The sequence below is a fragment of the Solenopsis invicta genome, chromosome 2 (assembly GCF_016802725.1).
Source record: "Solenopsis invicta isolate M01_SB chromosome 2, UNIL_Sinv_3.0, whole genome shotgun sequence".
Taxonomy (NCBI): Eukaryota; Metazoa; Arthropoda; class Insecta; order Hymenoptera; family Formicidae; genus Solenopsis; species Solenopsis invicta.
This window is the reverse complement of record NC_052665.1, coordinates 25,342,188-25,365,173: the sequence shown is the minus strand read 5'-3', so window position 1 is coordinate 25,365,173 and position 22,986 is coordinate 25,342,188. Positions and strand designations below refer to the sequence as shown.

At 33.3% G+C, this 22,986-nt stretch overlaps 1 protein-coding gene across 3 annotated transcripts in view; it reads left to right on the top strand.

The window, feature by feature from the left end:
- Window positions 1-2,970: 2,970 nt before the first annotated feature.
- LOC105194559 (protein mahjong) overlaps window positions 2,971-22,986 on the top strand; it is a 126,243-nt gene continuing 106,227 nt past the window's right edge. The window contains exons 1-2 of one of the 3 annotated variants that reach the window (XM_039446283.1): window positions 2,971-3,106; window positions 4,945-5,212. In XM_039446283.1, coding sequence (XP_039302217.1) covers window positions 4,952-5,212 — 261 coding nt within the window. In that variant the 5' untranslated portion in view covers window positions 2,971-3,106; window positions 4,945-4,951. The other 2 variants (XM_039446282.1, XM_039446284.1) reach the window with 2 other exon arrangements.

The following is a 22,986-nucleotide window of genomic DNA, read 5'->3' as shown; positions in this document are numbered from 1 at the left end:
TATAAACATTTTTTTTGCTCAAAGTTGACTCACCGTACGCCACTGTCAACATTTCAAGAGTTTTTGAACACTTAATACCATTTTTTACATAAAAATTAATACAAACTCTCTGCTCCATTATTTTCAACAGCAAAAAATCGCCGAGCACGCAAACACGAGTCTAACCTTTATACCTCTCATATAAAAACAACACATGCTATATAGTCAAAACTGTGAACATATGATCGTGACAAGTGTACCAACACAAAAAAAAAAATTTTGAAATTAGAGTGTATGTACAGAGCGCGCAAAATTCAAAAAATCACCTTACTTTTTGATCACACCTCGTATATAAACATAAATTTTGATAATATGAGAAGCTTTAATATACAGTATATAGCTTTTTAATAAAATATATTATTCGTTAATATTTAATATTTTATTATATATAATATTTGAATTATGTAATATTTAATACATAGGTATAATACTATAACAATTAATTTAATATGCTATTTAATGGCTATTTTATTTGTGAGGAAAATCCTACTCAAAATATAAATAAATAATAACGTATATTATATCAAGTAAAATTTTTCTCGGAAAAAACGTTTTCGAACGTAAACTTAAAATATAAAGAAAGTAATTATACATCTAGCAGCAAGGTATATATATTTGATTTACAGAATCATATCTGTTTACATTATTCTGTAAATCAAATACATGTATACATTAAAATTCGATTTAATTATAATTTATAAAATCCTGTAATTTCGGATTGAAATGAATTTAACAAGTTAGTGCTGGCACCACCGCTAGGCGGCCACGCCGCGAGAGATCTTCTCGTGAGTCGAATGCGGCCACGGGCGTTATATCTAGGCGCCACCGCGGCTGACTCCCCAACTCATAATTTCAGTAAGACTTTTAGGAGCTGCTTGTTGTAACCTCGAGACGAATACTCGCTCTCAGTCTTTTCAAATGTAACGTGTGTGTGGAACGCTGTTCCACATAAATTTTTATAATTTTTACATGTAAATAACAATTTGTATTGTTATTTAATCTTGTACAAAAATTAAATATTTAATTCCAATTTAATCTTTTTTAGTCCTTTTTAACGAAAAGGATACAAGAAATATTTTTTTGTAAATTAAACATTTATATCGTTTCATATTAATGTATTCTGTTTTAATAAATATATCTGGGTTCCGATTTTATAATATTTTCAATCTGTATAACACCATATTTTCGGTGCAGAAATCTCGATCGATTCGGACTACTTTTTTATTTAATCGGTTTTAATCGCACATTTTCGGCAGGGTTAATACTACTTTTACTAATAAATATCATTTTTTACTAAATAAAGTCCTAATCGCACAATATAAAATAATGTCCAAACAACGTCCATAAAAGTCCTTTTTATGTCCTGCTGAGACGTCCTAATGACGTCTATTTGACGTCAGAAGGCGGTACATTGTACGTCCGAAGGACGTTTCTTAGACGTCTACAAGACACAATTGGTAGGTATGTCATCTGGACGTCATGACATGTCCGACCGCGACGTCCATTGGACGTCCAAAAGACGTCCTTGTGTTGCGTGGGATGTTTTAATGCAATATTTCAAAAAGCGGACATTTTAATGTTGCTGTAATCTTCCAGCAATGTTTTGCAATGTTTTGCAATCAAAATGCAATATTACAATGTTTCAATGAAATCATTCTGCAATGTTCCTGCAATCTCTCTGTGCTGTATGGGTACATGAATATTCTGCTTTGGCTTTTTATTGCCACTACTTTATTTAAAAAATTATGATATTTTAATGTTTCCATAATATTATTGGCATATGCCATGCGATGTTGCAGGCATATAGTTAATTTATGTTTCTGCAATGTCTCTGTAATATTACATTGCAATCTGCAACATTGCAACATTGCTGCAATGTTGCTGCAATTTTCTGTGTTGTATGGGCAATGAAATTTAACTTTCAATTTCTCCTTAAACGTAATAACATTGTAAACGATATGTGTAACCTTTTTTTACGGTTACAATACAATCTAAATAATTTAATCGTGTAGTTTTCTTCTTAAATTTTTATTTCCGAAATAATTACTAATAGGCAATTAATTTACAGGTTATAACGTTTTTTTTTTTTTCAACAGCTTTCTTATGTATCAACAAGAATAACTAAAGCTAGTATTTCATTGGTTCACTCATTTCATGAAGATTTGGCAACAACGCTTTAGTATTCGTATGCGATTAGTTTTCCTACGTTAATTCGTATAGTGATCAAGAATTAACTTCACCTATCGCATACAAAAACTTTCATGCGAAATTATTCGTATAGGAAAATGATCGTATGTGCTCAAGAATAGGGTTCCTGTTATGTTATGCATTTCATGTGCGAGGTCCTGTAGGCTTAAGGGCCTCGCACATGAAATACATAACATAAGCACAACATAAGACCGATAGACCAATGAGTATCCAGCATAAAGTCGCCATATTGATTTACATAAGATTCCCATTGGTCCAGAGGCCTTATGCTACGCTTATGCTCTGTTATGCATTTCATGTGTGAGCCCCTTTAAAGCCGCAACACAGGCTTTTGCATAGCTGCATAACCGTATGCATAAAGAAATTGATTGGTCTATTTCGTTATGCATATGCTAACGGACCAATCAACTTCCTTAGGCATACGGTTATGCAGCTATTCAAAAGCCTGTGCTGTGGCTTCCTACATCATAGGCTCAATGCACACAGGACGCGTCAACGCGTTACGCGTGGCGAATAGCCAATCATTTTTTCGTTTTTATGACAAGCAATAAGAAAGCAAAAGAATGATTGGCTATTCGCCACGCGTAACGCGTTGACGCGTCCTGTGTGCATTGAGCCTATTCCTACACTAGACTGCACTGGAATGTTCCTTCTTGCTTCCACTAGCTTTCAAATATATATCTATTTCATTTTAAGTGCACACTAATTCAGGGAGTTCAGGAACAGAAAACAAACGGCTTGTTGACTGGGACGAATGGGGAGTTTTCGTTTGCAAACCTTCGTTGCGTGAAATGGCACTTAAATGCATTTCATGTAGAATGGACTTAAGTCATTAAGCTAGTATTACCGGATAAACGTGGTAAATTTATATTTATTAGTCTCAAAATTGTCCGGTTGTTGTGTGTGCCCAAGTTACGCGTATTACCTGTATCATTGGAGATATCGTTAAAAAAAAATTGTCGATTAAATATCAAAAATTGTAGAAAAAATCAGTTTTGTGAACCCTAACCTGTAAAATACACGCGCCACTGTACAATTATACGCGGTGAATCAGTACGTGAACTGCAAATTTGCCTAATTTTGGGACGCCGGTTGGCTTATTCATTTCTTGTCACGATTTCATCAGAGCGAAAAGTAGTGTATTTTAACTTTTTTTTTTTCGGATAATCCCGATAATTTTTTCGTTCACGTTGAATCTTTTGTTTGCTGTTGTTAATGTTTTGAGGTTATGTCCTTTATATGCCGCGACTTTGTGACATCAATGAAAGTGCTCGGTTTTTCTTTAATGAAACTCCGTGCACTATTCGTGACCTTTCGTTTTTTTTCTCTTCACGAATTAAAAAGAAATTAATCTAATGTCTGTTATGTCGGTATTCAAGGTTTTTTTGCTTCAAGACTAACAGAATGTTTTCTTTAAATGACTTTGATGCATCTAAAAGTTGCAAATATTAGGCTTGTTTTCTGTTCCTGCACTAGACTGCACTGGAACGTTCCTTCTTGCTTTCGCTAACTTTGAAACATCTATCTATTTCATTTTAAGTGTACACTTGTTTAGAGAGTTCAGGAACAGAAAACAAACGGATTATCAACATCACACTTCGTGCTGCATATTTTGCACAGATTTTAACACTTAATACACTCCCCTATTTTTTTGGACACTTGTTATATATCATATGATATATATTGTTTGTGTCCATTGTTTATTTTCAAGTTACTTTTATAAGTGTATAAAAATTATTGAGCAACTTTTACATGTATTTTGACATTTTTAGAAAGTATTTGTATGATTTTATTGAAATAAGGAATTATATATAATTTTGTAATTAGAAGGTGTCAATATGTTTTGAAAAATTATTGAATAAAAATAACATAATAAATATAAAACGCAAAATTAAAATGTTTAAAAGATTTAAAATATTAACTGTGAAATATTAATACAAGTGACACACTAACAATGTATATTAATATAATTGTATTATATAATTACACTTTGTATTATACTGTACAGTCAATATTATTTTAAACTTTTTTAAGCTTTTAATATATTATGTAGAATCTTACCTAATATACTTGTATATAATACTAAATATATAATACTAAAATATTTGTAAAAACTATATAATTGTAATAAAGAGTATAATTGTATATCCGTGTACTAAAAAAGAAATTTATATAAATGTTATAACTGATTATGTTTACAAAATTCAAAAATTTTTAAATCAAAATACCATAATATAAAATACAAAATAAAAAACTGAAAGTTTAATATAAAATATTATAAAGTATTAATTATAAATTATTTATACAATTGTCACATTATTAGTTACATATTAATTGAAAGTACAAATATGTCATTACTTAGTTAATTTTATACTTATACATATAACTAAAATATTATAAAAAAAGAATCTTTAGATGACAAAGAATCTTTAGATGACAAAAGTGCATATTGTAATAATTATCATTTTACAATATTTTTATGAAATATTGCTACATTTAATAGTAAGATTTTTTTAGCAAAAATAATTTTTTATAGAATATTGTTTTACAATAATTAACAATAATTATAAATTTAAAGCTATAAATATGTGATTTTATACATATACATGAAGATTTAATATAAAAATTTTATTTCTGTTAAAAACTTGATAAAAACTGATTTTTCAAATTAGAGTTTAAATACATAAATATTTACAGGTAAATAATGGCGAGTACGGAATCACTTGCTGAAGTAACAGATGTTGTACAAATTTTACGGCAATGGGAGGAGGAACACAGCTCAGCAACCTATGATCCCATTCCTGTTCTTCAGAGATTGGCAGATATAATAGAGCTCGAGACAGAAAATTATATGAAGATGGATCCAGATCCATTTGATGAAAGACATCCATCACGTACTGATCCAGAATGTAATTTTGGACATATATTAAAGGTTTTGTTTAGAAAGGACAATTTCATGACAAAGGTAATGTGGATATATGGAATAACTTATGTCTTAAAAACTACCATTATACATAAATCTAATACTTTTGTGTGTGCGTGTGTGTGTACGCGCGCGTACAACCATTTTGCTGCTCATTGTTCTCCCGCCGCGTAATTTATTAGCTCCGCTCTGTCCGTGCGCCTGTCTATTGTCTGTCCCTGCTTTTCTTGTATAGACGGGCAGTGATATGTTAACTTTAACATCATATGACATCTAACACAAGGCTTAGATAAAAAAATGACTCAGGACTTTTTGACTTGGATTCATGTTCTCTATCCACTAAATAATGTACATATTAATGAAATTACATATAATGTATCCTGTAATATAAAAAAGTATTGAAGCAGTGATAAAACTTTATTCATAAATATTTTTTTAATAAGGAGTGAGCATTACATAAAATCTTTTGTAAGTCACTCAGGGCTATCTTCTTGAAAACATATATCAATACAAAATTACCTTTTCAAAAAAAAAAGGTAAAAAAAGGCGCCAAGTGTGTAGGTGTGCCCCTTAATTTTACCAAACTCAAGTAGTACTATCTTTGTATCTTCATTACAAAAATGTTTTATTCTAATCCATGTGGTACTTTCTTTAATTTCTATACAAAACCTAAGCGATTCTATTTCTACATTCTCATTGAAAAATCTTCCTATTCCTAACCTAAGTGGTATTTACTTAAAAATAAATATCTTAAATTTAATCCAACCTAAATGTATTTTTTTCCAAAAAATGTATGAAATCTTTAAATTGCGCCAATTATAAAGAGAATATATTGCTTTTTGAAATAATTGCTGTGCTACTTTTAACAAATAAAATGCGAGTGGTAGCATTTTTATTATGTAAATAAAACCCAAGTGGCGGTATCTTTAATTCCTCTTTAAATAAAATTCAAGTTATACTATTTGTGTATTTTTGTTGAAAAATTAGTTTTTCTTCTGTTCTAACCTAAGTAGGTTAATTTAAAAAAGTTTTAATGGAATATATAACATTTAATCTCAAAGAATTAAAGAATTAAAGAAGAAACAGAAATGAGAAAGTTTTATTAAAATAAAAAATTTTTAAACTACACTTAAAACTTGGCGCTGCTAGATAAGAAAAGCAATGAAAAGAATTGACATAAGAAAGAATACGTTAAATGTAACACTTGTAACATATGCGTTCTAAAAGTAATTACGCGAAATAAGTTAAAGATTAAATGTCTTAAACATTAGTTTCTTTTACAAGTAACATTGTAAATCATTATAATTATCTACTATTATATTTTACATTTTATTTAGATTATATTCAGACATCTAGCAAGTTTTTGTAGTTTAAAAATTTTTTATTTTAATAAAACTTTTTTATTTTTGTTTCTTTAATTTTTTGAGATTAAATGTTATATTTAAAACAGAGGAAAAAAATTCTTTTGTAAAAACGAACTTCTAATTGTATTATAATTGAATTTAATAGGCTGATGAAGGCTAAGCAGAGCCGAAACGTTCCCACATAATTTGTTTAATATGTTATTGTAAATTAAATCTTGAATTAAATCGTTTAATTTAGCTTGTTAATCTGACCAATTATTATTATACTTTGTGTTTAATCACAATACGAGCGTTTCTCTAAGTTTTTGATATATATTGCCTTGAAACTTTTTTAAATTAAGTACATCTACTTAGGTTAGAACAGAAAGAAACAAATTTTTCAATAGAAATACACAGATAGTATTACTTGAATTTTATTTAAAAAAGAATTAAAGATACCGCCACTTGGGTTTTATTTAAAAAAATAAGGATGTTATTACTCGCATTTTATTTGTTAAAAGTAGTACAGCAATTATTTCAAAGAGCAATATATTCTCTTTTTAATTGATACAATTTAAAGATTTCATACATTTTTTGGAAAAAATACATTTAGGTTGGATTAAATTTAAGATATTTATTTTTAAGTAAATACAGTAGAACCTCGTTTATCCGAGCTTCGATTAACCGACACTCCGCATAATCTGAGGCATTGAATTCATCCGAGCACTCTGTATTATCCGAGGCGGTAGCTTGGATAATACCGAAAAACTCGGATAATACGGAGCAAAGGCATGTAGGCGCGCGATCGTTGTTGTTATTTTGTTTCAACATGCATAAACTTGCACAAGCTTGTGTGTTATAAACCAAATGCAGCAGTTCCGATCCTAGAGTCGTGATGGCTCAGAACTAATAAAAAGATGGAGAGATATTGCAGCTAAAAAACGCATGAGCAAATTAAAACAGTCTCATATTACTGACTTTGTTAAGCCAATGACGCATAAGAATAATGTGCATTTGTTATAACTCTTATATTTTTATACGTGTATCTGATCATATTACATTTTTTCAAATTCATATATACATAAAAATAAAAAGCCTTTTAATTATATTTGTGTTCCGTATTATCCGAGATTTCGATTATCCGATGTACGCTTTCCCCACATTACCTCGGATAACCGAGGTTCTACTGTACAGCAGTTATTTTAAAGAGCAACATTATTCTCTTTATAATTGGCGCAATTTAAAGATTTATTGTATTTTAATAAAACTTTTTTATTTCTGTTTTTTCTTTAATTCTTTGAGGTTAAATGTTATATATTCTATTGAAACTTTTTTAAATTAAGTACATCTATTTAGGTTAGAACAGAAAAAAACAAATTTTTTAATAGAAATACATAGATAGTATCACTTGAAGTTTATTTGAAAAAGAATTAAATATAGCGCCACTTGGGTTTTATTTAAAAAATAAAGATACTATCACTCGCATTTTATTTGTTAAAAGTAGTACAATTATTTCAAAGAGCAATATATTCTTTTTATAATTGGCGCAAAAATTTCATACATTTTTTGGAAAAAATACATTCATGTTGGATTAAATTTAAAATATTTATTTTTAAGTAAATACCACTGGGGGTTAGGAATAGGAAGATTTTTCAATGAGAATGCAGAAATAGAATTGCTTAGGTGTATAGAAATTAAAGAAAATACCACATGGGTTAGAATAAGACATTTTTTAAATGAGGATACAAAGATAGTACTTAGGTTTGGTAAAATTAAAAGGTACACCTTTGGCGCCGTTTTTTACCTTTTTTGAAAAGGTAATTTTGTACCGATATTACGTGTTTTGTAGTGTTTCAATTCGATTTCACAGAGGTTTTAATCTCATTTATACTTCACATTTTACAGTGCTTTTCACTTTTGACATATATAAGTCAAAATTTTAATTAAGGGTTTTAGTAATAAGAGGAAAATAGTCGATTCAACATTTTATGAGTAGAAACTTAGTAATCTACGAAAATTTTCTTACAGTTAAGCACAAAGAATGTTAGAATTACAACAATGTTTAGAATGTCTGATATATGTAAAAATGATATGCGTTTTCACTCAAAAAGATAAATATTATATTTAAACCAAGAAGGTCAGGGAAGGTAGAACAAGTTTATTAGTGCAAATCCGGTATTAGAAATAACTTTTAAGTTATCTGTTTGCATATGGAGCATTATTTTATGAGTTATTTAGGTGTAAAGTCTATTACGATAAGCTTCGTGGGAAGTGAAAACTCATTACATGGAAAAATATAATTCTAGTAATTATATAAAATTAATCAAATAAATGAGCAAAATTATTATAATATTCGTCAATGAGTAAATTGTTTGATTAATATTTAGGCTGTGATTGGTTGTTTTTAATTTAAACATGTTTAGATATCTTTTTCCATGTAATGAGTTTTCACTTCCCACAAAGCTTATCGTAGCAGATTTTACATCTGAACAACTCATAAAATAATACTCTATTTGCGAATAGATGACTTAAAAGTTATTTCTAATGCCGGGTTTGCGCTGATAAATCTGTTCTTCCTTCTCTGACCTTACTGGTTTGAATATTTACTTTCTTGAATGAGAACGCATCTTCATGGATCTGAGTCATTCTGAACATTGTTGTAATTTTAAATATTCTCTGTGCTTATCTATGAGAAAATTTTTGTAGATTACTAAGTTTCTAATCGTAAAATGTTGAATCGGCTACTTTTCTTTTATTGCTAAAACTCTTAAATAAAATTTTGACTTATATATATCAAAAATGCAATGAATAGCGCTGTACAATCTAAAGAATAAATGAGATTGAAAACTCGGTGAAATGGAATGTGCGCGCGCGCGTGTGTGTGTGTGTTGTGTGTGTGTGTGTGTGTGTATGTATGTATGTGTGTGTGTGTGTGTGGTAAGAGAATCTAATGCGCAGGGTTGGTACAACGAGTTAATAGGTAACGATAAGAGATATATTCTTTATTAGATGTGTTTGGGTTATACACGCTTATTTGGATGCGAGCTGCCGATAGATTATCTAACCGTTTGCCTGTTCCCCTACTTCTGCGGTTAGCGCGCTCTTTTGTCTTTTGAGACCGAGTGAAAAATAAGAAAGATATTTAACACTTCCGCCCTTTTTTATCTTTCTCAAACCCTAGTATGCAGTTTTTTCAGTTACTAAACTTAGACTCTTGCACAGTTCTTTAAACCTATCTCGAGGTATAGCTTTACCCCTATAACCATTTCTGCAACTGCATAGGTTGGTAACGAATTTGGTCCACATATGGTTCGCATTGGTATTTCTGGTACTATTAGCAAATTTGTACCAAATATACTACAACTTTGTTGGCATAATATATGACAAATTGGCGTTGAAAAGCAAGCAAATCTGTTGAAAGTTTTGATGACAAATTTATAAGAAATATTAAACAAGTTTGCTATTGCAAAAATGTTAGCAATTTTCACGCAAGAATGCAATATTATCTTTTTATCAAAATACACGACAGATTGGAAGTTGATAGCGGACAGATTTGTTGTATGATTGACAAATTGATGGCAGATAGTAAACAAGCTTGCTATTACAAAAATGTCAGTATTTATCACACAAGAAAGCATTAGTTGAGTTCCGTAAAGCGCATAATACGCATGACATAATCCTTGTTGATCACCAAAAGTTAAACAAGGATCAAATGTTACATTACGCACATCATGCTCTCTTTACGAAATTTGGCCATTATCTTTTTGTCAAAACAATTAGGCAACTAATTTGTTTATAATTATAACAATTATAATATTTGTTTATAATTATAATAATTATAACAACTATAACAATTAAGAAAACGTCATATATGTTTTTTTAGTAATTTTTTCCGGTGAATTGATTGGTGCAATTATTTTTCTTCTTCAGTTATTTTTAACAATTTGTTTATAATAATTAATTGCAAAATTTTGCAACGTGCTTTTTAGGTCAATAATGTTTTATTATGTTTCGATACTACTTCTAATTGTTATTTTTTGACTGATCTGGCCATGGGCAGGAAAAGATTTTAATTATTTATATAGTTTTTATTAAAAATATCTAAGTCTAAATAATCATAGGGTTAATGATAGTGTTTGCGCGATATTCAAAACGCAAGTTTCTTTTGGTTCAATTCACTTTACTTTAAATATAACTTTTTATTAACGATATCACATGTGTACGATTAGCTCAGTGTTAGCGTGTTAGGTTGTTATTCCGAAATTTTAGGTTCGAATCCCGCCGGCGCTGACATGCGTTTTCAAAAATTTATAAAATAATACGTAATTGTAATAAGTGAATTAAAATGTTACATATAAAACTGTGGATACAGATTAAGCTATAAGAATAAAATCTGTTAAAAAAAATAAATTTTTTTGTTGGTTTTGGAAACATCAGATTTGATCTGTATTTGGTGTCATTCTGTTAACACATTTGAAAATAAATTTGCTTTGTATTTGGCATTATTTTGTTAACGCATTTGATAACAGATTTGGTTTTTGTTTGATGCCATTTTGTTATCACATTAATATTATCAAATTTGTTCTGGTATTGATTTCAATTTGATTTCAGATATGTTCGTTAGATTTGGTTTACATTGGGAATCCTAATGCGGACACAGTAGGATACGGTTTTGGTACGAAATTTCGCTGGAATTTAGTGCCAATTTGATATCCTTTTGCGTACAAAATGTTTGCTGGGTAGTCAATATATTTGCCTTCTGTAATTTTGATGGAATACTGGATATGAATTTTGCCGTTTTTATATTTCTCACGCAAGTAGTGATATCGGACGTTGATGTATTTCGTTCTTTTGTGAAATTCAGCATTTTTAACTAACTTAATCGTTCTTTGATTATCAACATGTAGCACGGTTGCTTTTTTACATTGAATTCCGACAATGCTTAACAATTTTTGCAGCCAAATGAGTTCTTTTGCTGCTGTTGCTGTTACCACATATTTAGATTCAGTGGTACTTAACGTCACTAATTTTTATCATTGACACGATTACGTCACAGGTCCGTTTGTCATACAAAACACGTAGCCTTGTTGACCGTTGAATTTCCAGATCGCTCGCATAATCTGCGTCAGTGTAATCAACAAGCTCGGTTTTGCTTTCGCTGCTTTGCTTTCTCTGTATTCGATCCCAATATTTATGCTACCAACTAAATATGCAAATACTCTTTTGACAGCTTGCTGACTAATGACTTTGGTTATGCTTGTTCAGAAACTTACTCAAATGACATACTACATATGTCCGAACGCGTTACTATTGTCAAAAACATAAGTGAATTGACGGCTTCTTGATACGATATTCCGCTCAGACATTCTTCTTCGGACTCTACAGGCTTTAGAATTACATTTGGATCGACAGGTATACTAACAACCTTCGCGTCGTCCGAATCGCTTGAGTATGTTTTTTACGTACGAGCTTTGATTAATGAACATACTCTTTTGTTTTCTATCTTGACTGATTTCCAAACCGACAAACAAACTTGCGTCACCGACCGTAATATCAAACTTATGGCTCAGTTTGTTTAGAACGTCGAGGATCTCCTTGGATTTACAAGTCACTATCCTGTCGTCAACGAAAATAGCTAGATACACTATGTCTTTACCGTGCTTTCCGATAAAGATACACTTGTCGGCCTCGGTTTCTCTAAAGTCAAACTTGTGCAAAAATGTTTTAAATTTACTATTCTAACAACGTGGAGCTTGTTTTAACCCGTACAATAATTTCTTCAACAAGCACACTACGTTTTTGTTTTTGTCCATTTCACTAATCACATTGTGGTGACACACGTCTTCAATGTTGATATCTTCGAGAACCTCCATGAAGATTGTTTTCTCCAACTTACCATAGAGGAAAGCCGTTTGGACGTCGAAAGACACCATGTCCAAATTTTTTTGTGTCACATGAGCCAGTAACACACGCAAGGAGTTATATTTAACCACTGAAATGTTTCTGAGTAGTCAATGCCTTTACGCTGCTGAAATTCTCTTGCTTTGAAACGATGAACCTTTTCCTGGTCTTTTATGATTTTGAAGACCCACTTGGAATCAGTCATTCTCATGTCGAGTTTTTTTGGTACTACCTCCCAAGTTTTGTTTCTTTCGTGAGCTTCAAGTTTTTCTTTTATTGCCTTGATCCAAACTCTTTTGTTTCTGCCATTTGTAGCCTCTTTATAATTATTTGGAACGTTATGCTCGACTATATTTGCTTTATCACGTTCAGGCTTCTTTAGCTTTTCTTTGTCTTGCAACTGTCGTGTCTGTACAGCTGCTGTCTTTGTTTGCATCGATTTTTGTTCACATTCTTCTTCTCTTGCAGATGCTTCTTCCTGGATGTCGTTGGGACCAGGCAAGATTATTTCTTTATTGTCCTTTTTATTACCAGACAAGTCACATTTTTGGTGTACAATTACGTTTCTAGACACAGTAATTTTTTTCGTGACAGGATCGTATAACCTGTAATTTGATGACTTGCTTTGGTATCCTACAATTGTGATTTTCTTTGACTTTGCATCGAACTTTGTCAGGAAATGTTTAGACACGTGCGTGTATGTTTTTGAGCCGAACACCTTTATATGCTGTAAGTTAGGTTTCCTTCTTGTCCGGGCTTTATATGCCCTCATTGACTTGATATTACTTGCCTTTGAGACTTTGTTGAGCATGTAGACAGCTGTATTTACAGCTTCCGCCTAAAGGAACTTTGGTACGTCCTTGGCCTGCATCATGGTTTTTACGCACTTAACCCTTAAACACATAAGTAGGTCTGGGAGACCTTCCCAAACTAACTTTACTTTAATGCTATTTTATTTTAGTTAAACAATGAAGTTGGTCGATCATAGTAGTTGATAGAGAAGACTTCAAACTTTTTTTCAACCTAGCCCTAATCTTTTTTCTCATTCCGTTTTTACACAGTAAGCAATCGAAAATCTAGGGGAATTTTTAATATGTGTTTAAGGGTTAACTATGGTTCTGTTATCGCGTTTTGCTTTCCTGTTTTGTTTTGATGTGTATGGCGCCGTTCTCTCATGCCTTATGCCTGATGTTGATAGATGTTTTCACATTCTTGTATTACAATATTTGTGCCCGTTGTCTGTCCGCAATGTTTTTATTTTTCTGCCGTACTGCGTTGTGTTTCACGTTTAAATTCCCTGAAACAATCATATACGTCAGCCTTGTGCTTCATGAAATATATACAGCGATACTCCATTGCATCATCCTTGAACGTAACAAAGAATTTGGCATCTCCTAGAGACGTTTCTTGCATTGGTCAACTGACGTCACTATGTATGAACTTTCCCGGTTCAGTTTTGTTTCTCGCTTTGCTTTGCGAATGGAAGCCTATGCAGCTTTCTTAGCTGGCATGAATCACAAAAGAAATTACCTGCGCTAGATACTTTTACACCGTCCACAAGCTTTTCATTGACAAGATTTTTTATCGCGCGCGAATTTACATGTTCAATTCTTTTATGCCATACCTTTAGGCTCGTTGTTGACACAATTGCTTTTTGATCATTCTTGAACATTCGGTAGATTTTATTTGTCTATTTGACACCGATTGCCAGGTTCTCACTACTTCTGTATACTGTCGCCTATTTGTCCTCGAAGACTACACCGAAACCTTTAGATGTGCACTCATCGATTGAAAAGAGATTTTTGCGAATGTCCGGTACGTGAAGAACGTTGTCAATGTATGCCTCGCACCACTCCAGCGACGAGCATTTTGATGAGCGCCGTTTCTTCGCCGATAACGTTACACTTTGCATTATTGTTTAGCGAAATGGTACCTTTTTTTTTCGATCGGTAATTTACGAGCCACTCTATGAGTGATGAGGGTCGTTGCCCCGTTGTCCGCTAGCAACGTCACATCTTTTTTTAGAAGCTTTTGTACTGCTTCCATCGACGGTTTCATTTCACTAGTTTTTGGGCACACATATTTTGCATCATTTTCACGTTGCTCACTTTTTGTACTTTTAGACGCTATGAACGCACAGTCACGTGATTTACTTTGTTGTTTTTCTTGTCCGTCTGAGATTTCTTCTCATGAATCGTTGTCAGGCTATCCCACATTTCTTTTGCGGTTGTGTGAATCAACAAACTCTCGAGCTGAGAGTATTCTAGGGCCGATGATATAAGAAACATTTCTTTTGCATTGTCTTTGATCCACGTCTTGACCTCCGCATGCTGGTTGTTTTCAGATTTTTCTTGCGCCGCTGACTACGTCTATTTCATGTGTAATAAACAAGGCGTTCATTTGGAATTTCTAGCCAAGAAAATTTGTTTCATCGAATTTTGTCGTATGTTTTGTTAAGATTTTGGCCGCCATTTACAACACACACGAGCATTTGACCGAGAAAAACAGTTTCAGTCACCATATATATTTTTTATTCGTCCTCTTGATTGTCTTTTTAGCGCTATTTTAGGCCCATAACTTGTTATGGTAAGAAAATTTAATGCGCAGGGTTGGTACAACAAGTTTAAGAGATATATTTTTTATTAGATGTACTCAGGTTATACATGCGTGACATATTTGGATGCGAGTTACCGATAGACTAACTAATCGTTTGCCTATTTCCCCACTCCTGTAGTTAGCGCGCTCTTTTCTCTTTTGAGACTAAATGAAAAATAAGATACTTAACTCTTAAACACGTAAGTGGGTCTGAGAGACTCCATATGAAGTTTTGAACGTTTGCTATGCGAAGACGGAATGAGATAGGAGAATCGGACCAAGACGTAAAAAAAGTTTGAAATCTCTTTTGATATGGTTTTTTGGTCAACTAGAATTTAAACGGCACGGCAGCAAAGTTTTGTCAGGGTTAATGCCCATATAGTGTGTAAGTGAAACTTTTTGTGAGTATTTTACATAAAAAAGCTGGACAAAATACGTTTGAACAGGTTGGTTCGCGGATGTTATTTGCATATACTCTGTTTAAAGTTGGAATACTATAAAATGCTGTAGAAAAGGTAGTTTTTTCGAAATATATCATGAAACACATCAGTTTTTAATTTTAAACACGATTTAATAAAAAATACTTTATATTTGCTTTGTTACATAAGTACATTTTTTCATAGAAGTGATAATGATATAATTTTTCTTTGAAAGTATGAATCTTTAACTTTAAAATGCCGTATTGTAAAGTCTTTAAAAGTTTTTTGTTGCAAAGATATTTTTAAGTGGAGTTTTAGAAAATACCTCATTTTCTCCATGTTACATAATTATATTTTTTAAAAGGAATGATTTTGCCAAATTTTATTTTGAAAGTGTGATTCTTTAGCTTTAAAATGCCGTATTTAAAAGTTCTTAAAAGTTTTTTGTTGCAAAGATATGATTTTTTTGAAGGAAAAGTGGATTTTTGACCAATTTCTCATTTTTGTTTAATGGTTTTTCTTTTATAACTTTACAATAAATTATTTTTGGCAATGTTGATTGTGCAGTCACACTCCTGTGATTTTGAACTTTCATTAAAAAAAGGAAATTGTAGAAAAATATTAATTGTAATTAAAGTTATAACTTCTCAAAGTTGAAAAAGTTCTCAGCGTACTTGATAATAAAATTTTGAAAAAAATGTCTTGCAATTATCGGTTCAAAAAATTTATAATAATATTTAATATTTATAATAATATTAACCTTGTAACAGTGCACCCTTACGAATTTCTTGACCATAAAAGTTTACCGGCTTTGAAGCGATAAAGTCATCAATGCATTTTTGTATCTTTTTACTGTCTACGAAATGTGTATCAGCCAAGTAATGCTGCAGCGTTCGAAATAGGTCGGAAGGCGCCATGTCTGGGCTATAGACCGCGTGCGGGAGAAGTTTTCCTAGGGCCAGTAACCGCCCCGCTGTCCAGTAGATCATCCGCCAGACAGCCGAACAGGCGCCAAGCGCCGATAAGAGGCGCGGTTGCGCCAAAGTGAACGCGAAGCGAGAGAAACCGAACTTCTTTTACGCGACTCAGCGAGTTCCAAACATACGAGATTATTAGATCTCAGTAATGGCTGAACCGATCAAGTCCTGAGTAGTCTCAAACGATAGCTTGAATAAAATGGCATAATAAAAGTGTTTTTATTTTTTCTCTTTGTGCCCTACGTGCGGAGCTATTGCGACGCAAAGTCCAAATCTTGACGTTTTACATTTAAGAAACGTCATTATTATTATTGTTGTCAAGCGAATCTTGTCCAGTACAAGAAGAAAAATGCTGTTGAAGCGATTGAAATGATTTGTGCTGTAAGCTATGCTACATGTAAAAGATGATATTAAAAATTTTGTCAAGAAAATTTTAGTCTTGAAGATGAACCGCGTGCTGGACGGTTCCCTCAAAAAATTGAAACGGACGGAATTGCAAGCATTGCTGGATATGAATTCTGCGCAAACTGAAAAGGAGCTTGCAGAACAGCTTGGTGTTATACCGCAATTTCCGTACGTTTACATGCAATGGGAAAAATTTAGAAGGAAGGCAGATGGGTTCCGCATAATTTATCCGAAGACAACAAAAATCGACGGTGTGACACTGCACTCACTTTGCTTTCAAAGTTCCGGAAAAAGATTTTTTGCACAAAATTATTATAGGCTATAAAAAGTGGATTCTTTATGTTAATCCTAAGTGTAGAAGATCATAGGTTGACCTGGTCAACTTTCGATATCGACATCAAAGTCCAATATCTACGCCAAGAAAGTTTTGCTTTGCATCTGGTGGAGTTGGAAAGGTGTGCTGTATTATGAGTTATTATAACCGGGTGAAACAATCACGGCAGACTGCTACCAACAACAATTAACCAATTTGAGCGATGGATTAGGAAAAAAGAGGCCGTTTACTGGACAAGAAAGTTGTAAAGTGATCTTATTTCATGACAATACCCGACCACATGTCGCAAAAGCGACTCAGGACCACATCTTTATGTTAGGTTGGGAACTTCTCCAGCACGCGGCCCATAGCCCAGACATGGCGCTTTCCGACCTATTCCGGTCGCTGCAGCATTACTTGGCTGATACACATTTCGTAGAAAGTGAAGAAATACGAAAATGCATTGATGACTATTGCTTCGAAGCCGGTGAACTTTTATCGTCAAGGAATTCGCAATCTATCCGAAAGATGACAAAAGGTCATTGATGCAAACGGGGAATATTTTGCTGATTAAAATTTTTTGGCATATTTTTAAATAGAAAATGAATTTTGCAAAAGAGAGCTCAGAACTTTTTGGACACCTAATACATACATACGTATGCATGATATCCAGATAGTACAGATTCAGAAAGAATTAAAAAAGAAGTCATGCTTATGTAATCAATTCAGAGTTTATTTTGAGATGCAAAAAGAGAATTTATTTTTTGAAAAGTATTCTTTTTGCATTTAAAAATAAATTCTAAATTTATTACATAAGCTTGAATTCTTTTTGAACTCTCTGTGCTATCTGGGTATCTATACATTGTATCCGTATATACATGTTCATTGCACACGCTGTAAATTTTACAAAAAGTCCAGAAATATATGTAATTTTTTAATTGTTTTTTTAATTATTAGTTTATTAATATTTTTAATAATTATGAGTAATTATGTAGTAAATATAAGGCGCCAGGAACAGGATGCGATACGCTGAGATAAATAAGACACGAATTCTGCAAAACTCTTTATTCAATTCGCTAGGATCACTCCTCTTAACTCGATCACGCTTGAGGCTCTCGCAGAATACACATAGCAGATCGCACACCCACACACGGCCGCATGAGACACAGACATGAGAGGCGTTCGGCACACGAGCCACCGCAGCTGCCATCTTTAGAGGCGGGGGCGCATCGCTCGTTCAAAGCCCGGCTTTCACAATACTCCCTCCCTTTGTGCGAGCGATCTGTGGTACTTTATTATATTCAGTTTTTATCTGAAATATAACAAGAATTAGTTATCGAGTAAAATTAATCTCTAATTTTGTTTTCCCTCTTCCTCATCTTCTACAAATTTTTTTATCCAATCTGAGTCTTTTTCTTTTTCTATTTGACTGTTTTGATATATATTTTTATATGTTACCTTTTTATTAAACCGAATGTGTCGGGACTCTATGAATTTTCTTGTGCTTGGATGCCAGAGTGTATATCCAGTGTCGGTGTATCCCACCAACACGCTTCTAATAGCTCTCTTATCGAATTTTGACGTAGACTTTGGTACTCTTGCATATCCAATACATCCGAATCTTTTTATTTGCTCAAAATGACAACTTGTTTTTGGTGAAAACTTCTTTAATGGGATCTCATACTCTATAGTTTTGTGTGGAGTTCTGTTGTACGCATGCACAGCAGCGTCAACTGCCAACTTCCACATACTCTTTACTGGTAATCCCGAGTCAAACATATATATTCTCACTTTCTCTTGCAATGTTCTGTTGAATCTTTCTGCAACTCTATTGTGTTTCGGAGTGTACGGTGGTGCAAATATGGCTTCTATCTTTTCTCTTTTCAGCTTTCTCTAAATGTACCTCCCGTGAATTCCTTGCCTTGGTCTGACTTCACGTAACACAGCTTTTCTTCTTTTCATAGTATATTTCTGGCGGATATTAGATATTTTTCTAGAGCCTCTCCCGATTCATCTTTCGTCTTCAAAGAGTAGGCTTTCGCTAGTCTGGAATAGTCATCTATAAAGGTTATTATAAATCTCTTTTGTCCTGGATAGGATGTAGGTTTGATTGGTCCCATTATGTCCGTATGTATTACCCGTAGTGATCTCTGAGCTCTATTTCTATTCTCTTTGAACGGCAGTTTTGTCATCTATGCCATTATACAGACTTCACACTCTAATATGGAATTATCAAACTTGACATTCTCTAATCTTTTTTCTATCTTTTGTAATTGTCTTAAATAGTTTAGCGATGCATGACTTTTTTTTTTTTTTTCCCATGGAGAAATCCTCGTAGGATACCCCTCCCTTCCGGAGGGGAAGGGAGGCGGTTATGCCGGACTCTTACCGGCTAAAACCTCATGGTGGTCCACCTTCACATGGGACGTGAGGGGCGCCCCGGGATGGCAAAGGCATACTCACAACGGGCACCCCCCGAGCCCCTTCCCCTCTCCCATTTGGCGAGAGAGACGTCCTAACTGGAGACCGTTGCGGGACCACCACGCGACGGTCGCCCCTACCGAGGGAGCTGCGTGCAATGGGATCGGGTGCCCCCGCACCAGATCCCTGCAGCTCCCGGAGCGATGCATGACCTAGTCTAACATGCCATAACATTGCCTCATTTATTTTCTCTAATTTCTTCACTTCTTCGATTACTGGGCTTTCAAACATTTTTTTAAATATTTTCTATTGTTTGTATATCCTCTAACTTAATGACTTGCTCAGATTCAGTATTGCTGTTGTTCACATTTGTGAGCTCTCCTTCATTCTCCTTCCCAATCGCAGAGTCAACATTATTTCTCTCATCTAATTCTTTCTCCGAAATTGATAACTCATTATTTTGAATGCTTGCTCGTGATTGTTCAGGAAACTCACAATGTGGGACAATTTCTGCTCTACATTTATACACAGCACATTCAACATTATCTTTGTCCTCTATATTTTTATTTTTGATTTTGAATTGCATAATCCAATTTGGCTTCTCATATTTCTTCAAAAACTCATTTTTCTTCAAAAACTGTTACTTTTATTTGTTAATTTATTGTAAACTCTAAGCAGTTTATCATCTAAATAAATATTGAACCCCGCATCAGCCAATTTTCTTAAAGAATAAGTTTTCAGATACTTCTTTTGTTGCCATAATATTTGTTAATTTAATGACTCTATTTTCTTTGGCATTCGTTATTAATAGAAGATCTCCTTTACCATCTATCGAAATGTCTGCAAGCTCATTTTTATTCGCGCATTTAATGACTCTATCTTTACATTTTTCAAAATTTGACAAGATTATACTTTTATTCACAATATGATCTGTTGCACCCGAGTCTGTAATAAAGTTAACCAACTCTTTTGCATTATTTCTATCTTTTATTAGTCTAACCATACATATTTTACCTTCTTTCGATTTTTCTTCTTTTGCTGTTTTTGTTGTAGTTTTCTTGACATTTTGTATCTTTGTTATCTTTCCTTTGTCGTTAACTCTTGGTGCTTTTATGTTCAAATTTACCTTTTTTCTTTATATTTTTATTAACGATTTTATCTAAGTACCTTTTTCCTCTAAATCTGTTCGCCTGATATTCGGCATTGGGGCAGCTATCCTTTTTGTGGCCTTGTATCTCCTGGCAGTAGTAACAGAACCAGGCTCCTAGTTCTGTTAACGGGGCAGTCTTTTGCCATGTGGCCCATCCGGTTACACCTATAGCACTTTGTTTCTTCTGCAATAGCCCTCTGCACCCTGATTTTGGGTTTTTCTATTTTCTCTAATTTTTCGCTCTTCTTCTCTGCCTCTAACTGCATCATAAAAGATTTTATTTCATCTATGTTCATTTCTTTAAGATTTGATTGTCTTCTAATTAAATCTACATTTCTCAGCTTCGGTACATTGATTGACACAGCCTGATAAAATGTGGATCTAATTTTTTGTTCTGTGAGAGGCACCGCATCCTCGCACGATTCGTATTCTCTAATTATTGAATCGAAGCGTTCGCAAAAATCAATTATTTTTTCATCTTTTCTCATTTTAATTTGGTAAAGTTTAGCTTTTACTGATGTATGAGTAACATTTATTTCGCTCTTATTTCCTCTTAATTTCTTTAAAATCTCTATCGGATCTTTTTCAAAATTCTCTTATGATAACTTTCATCCAAATGATTAATTATGATATCTCTAAACTTTTTCTTTTAATAACTTTAGACTCGGAAAGATTTTCAGGACTTTTAATACTTGAATTTATTACATCTAATAAGTCGTTATTTGTTAATTCAGATTTTAAATAATCCATCCAAAGATCAAAGTTGTATTTTTGCGTCAGCTTGTATTCTCTTCTAATATGCAACCTTTGATTGTTTAATTCTACTTCTATTGTGTTTTTAATTGTCTCTAAACTTCTATCTTTTCCGGCGGAACAGACTTTTCTCTCATCTAATTTTCTTTTTTCAGATTCTACTTCTAATTCTTGTTGTTATGTCATTTTTTACTGAGCCTTGCATACTTTTATTATTAACCTCTAAGCATCTAAGTTTAACTCTTTCTTTCTCCAAATTCAATCGAGAAACTTCCACCATGTTCTCCATCATCTCGGTGGCCTTTATCCTTATTTTGTCCAACATCTGCATCGAATTTTCCATCTTTGCGACCAATTTCTTTTGTTTTTTATATATCATTCTACTTTCGATTGGTAGCATCGGGCGATTTTCTACCCATGCTTTGGTCATTTCAATATTTTCTTTAACTATAGGCAGTTTCTTCTTCGGGATTGCTTCTCTTTTTTCTGTCTCCTTTTTTGTCTCTCTCTCTCTCTCTCTCTCTCTCTCTCTCTCTCACCATGACTATGCTGCTGTCGCTGTCATAGTCCACCAGCGCATTTTGACTTTCTTCCTCTAAAAGAAGGCTCTCTGTCTCTTTTTCCATCCTCCTTTGATCGGGATTTAACTGTTAATTAAACATTAGCATTTCTCTTTTGATAAGACGAACCAACATTCACATTTACATATGTTAATTTTCAGTATTATCATCAAATCTCTAAGTTACAAAAAAAATGTATGCTTGTGAGGGCATATAGAACGCACTGCAATTCACAATAACTTCAAAGCGGGAAAAACATATGCCTCCGCAGGGCTATCCGCGCGCGCATACCGCTGTGCGTTACGATTCCCAGCACTGCTGAATAAATCTATGGGATCTCGGATTGATTACGCACGCGCACGGGGCCCATACGAATTTACACGGCCTCTCTGAACAGTATTCAATCAGTAATCAAGCTACACCGCACCGCAAGTCCTGCTCGATCACTGACCCGATCCATACCGAATTTTATACATACGCATATCATGTTTACACATATATCGTTATCTAACCATCTAACACCGGTGCCGTATTAATAGGCGAACTCGGTTAGTGCGCGCCCAGCAACAAGATTCGCGCGTCAAACAAAAAACTCTCGTCATACACGCTCGGATTTGCACGCGCACGTCGCCGACTTGTTCCCAAGTGGCTTCTTTCTATTGTACATATTCTCTTTTAATTTCATCTTTCTCTACTTCTATCAAGAAGGCAAAAAGAATTTGTCTCCTTCTAACTTCTAACAGCATTTCTCGAACGTTCTTATTAGCCGGGAATTTCTACTTCTATATTATACTTTATCTCTATCTCTCAAAGGTAAAACCTTCTTTTATCCTCTTCTACAGTATATTATATTGAACGTTTTTATTAACTGAGATTTCTCTCGTTTTACTCGTCAACATCGAGAGATGTCATTTACTCACCCTCTAATCTTCTAATTGCTCTTATCTCTTTTCGATGCCCTTCGCCGGCGTCTCACGAA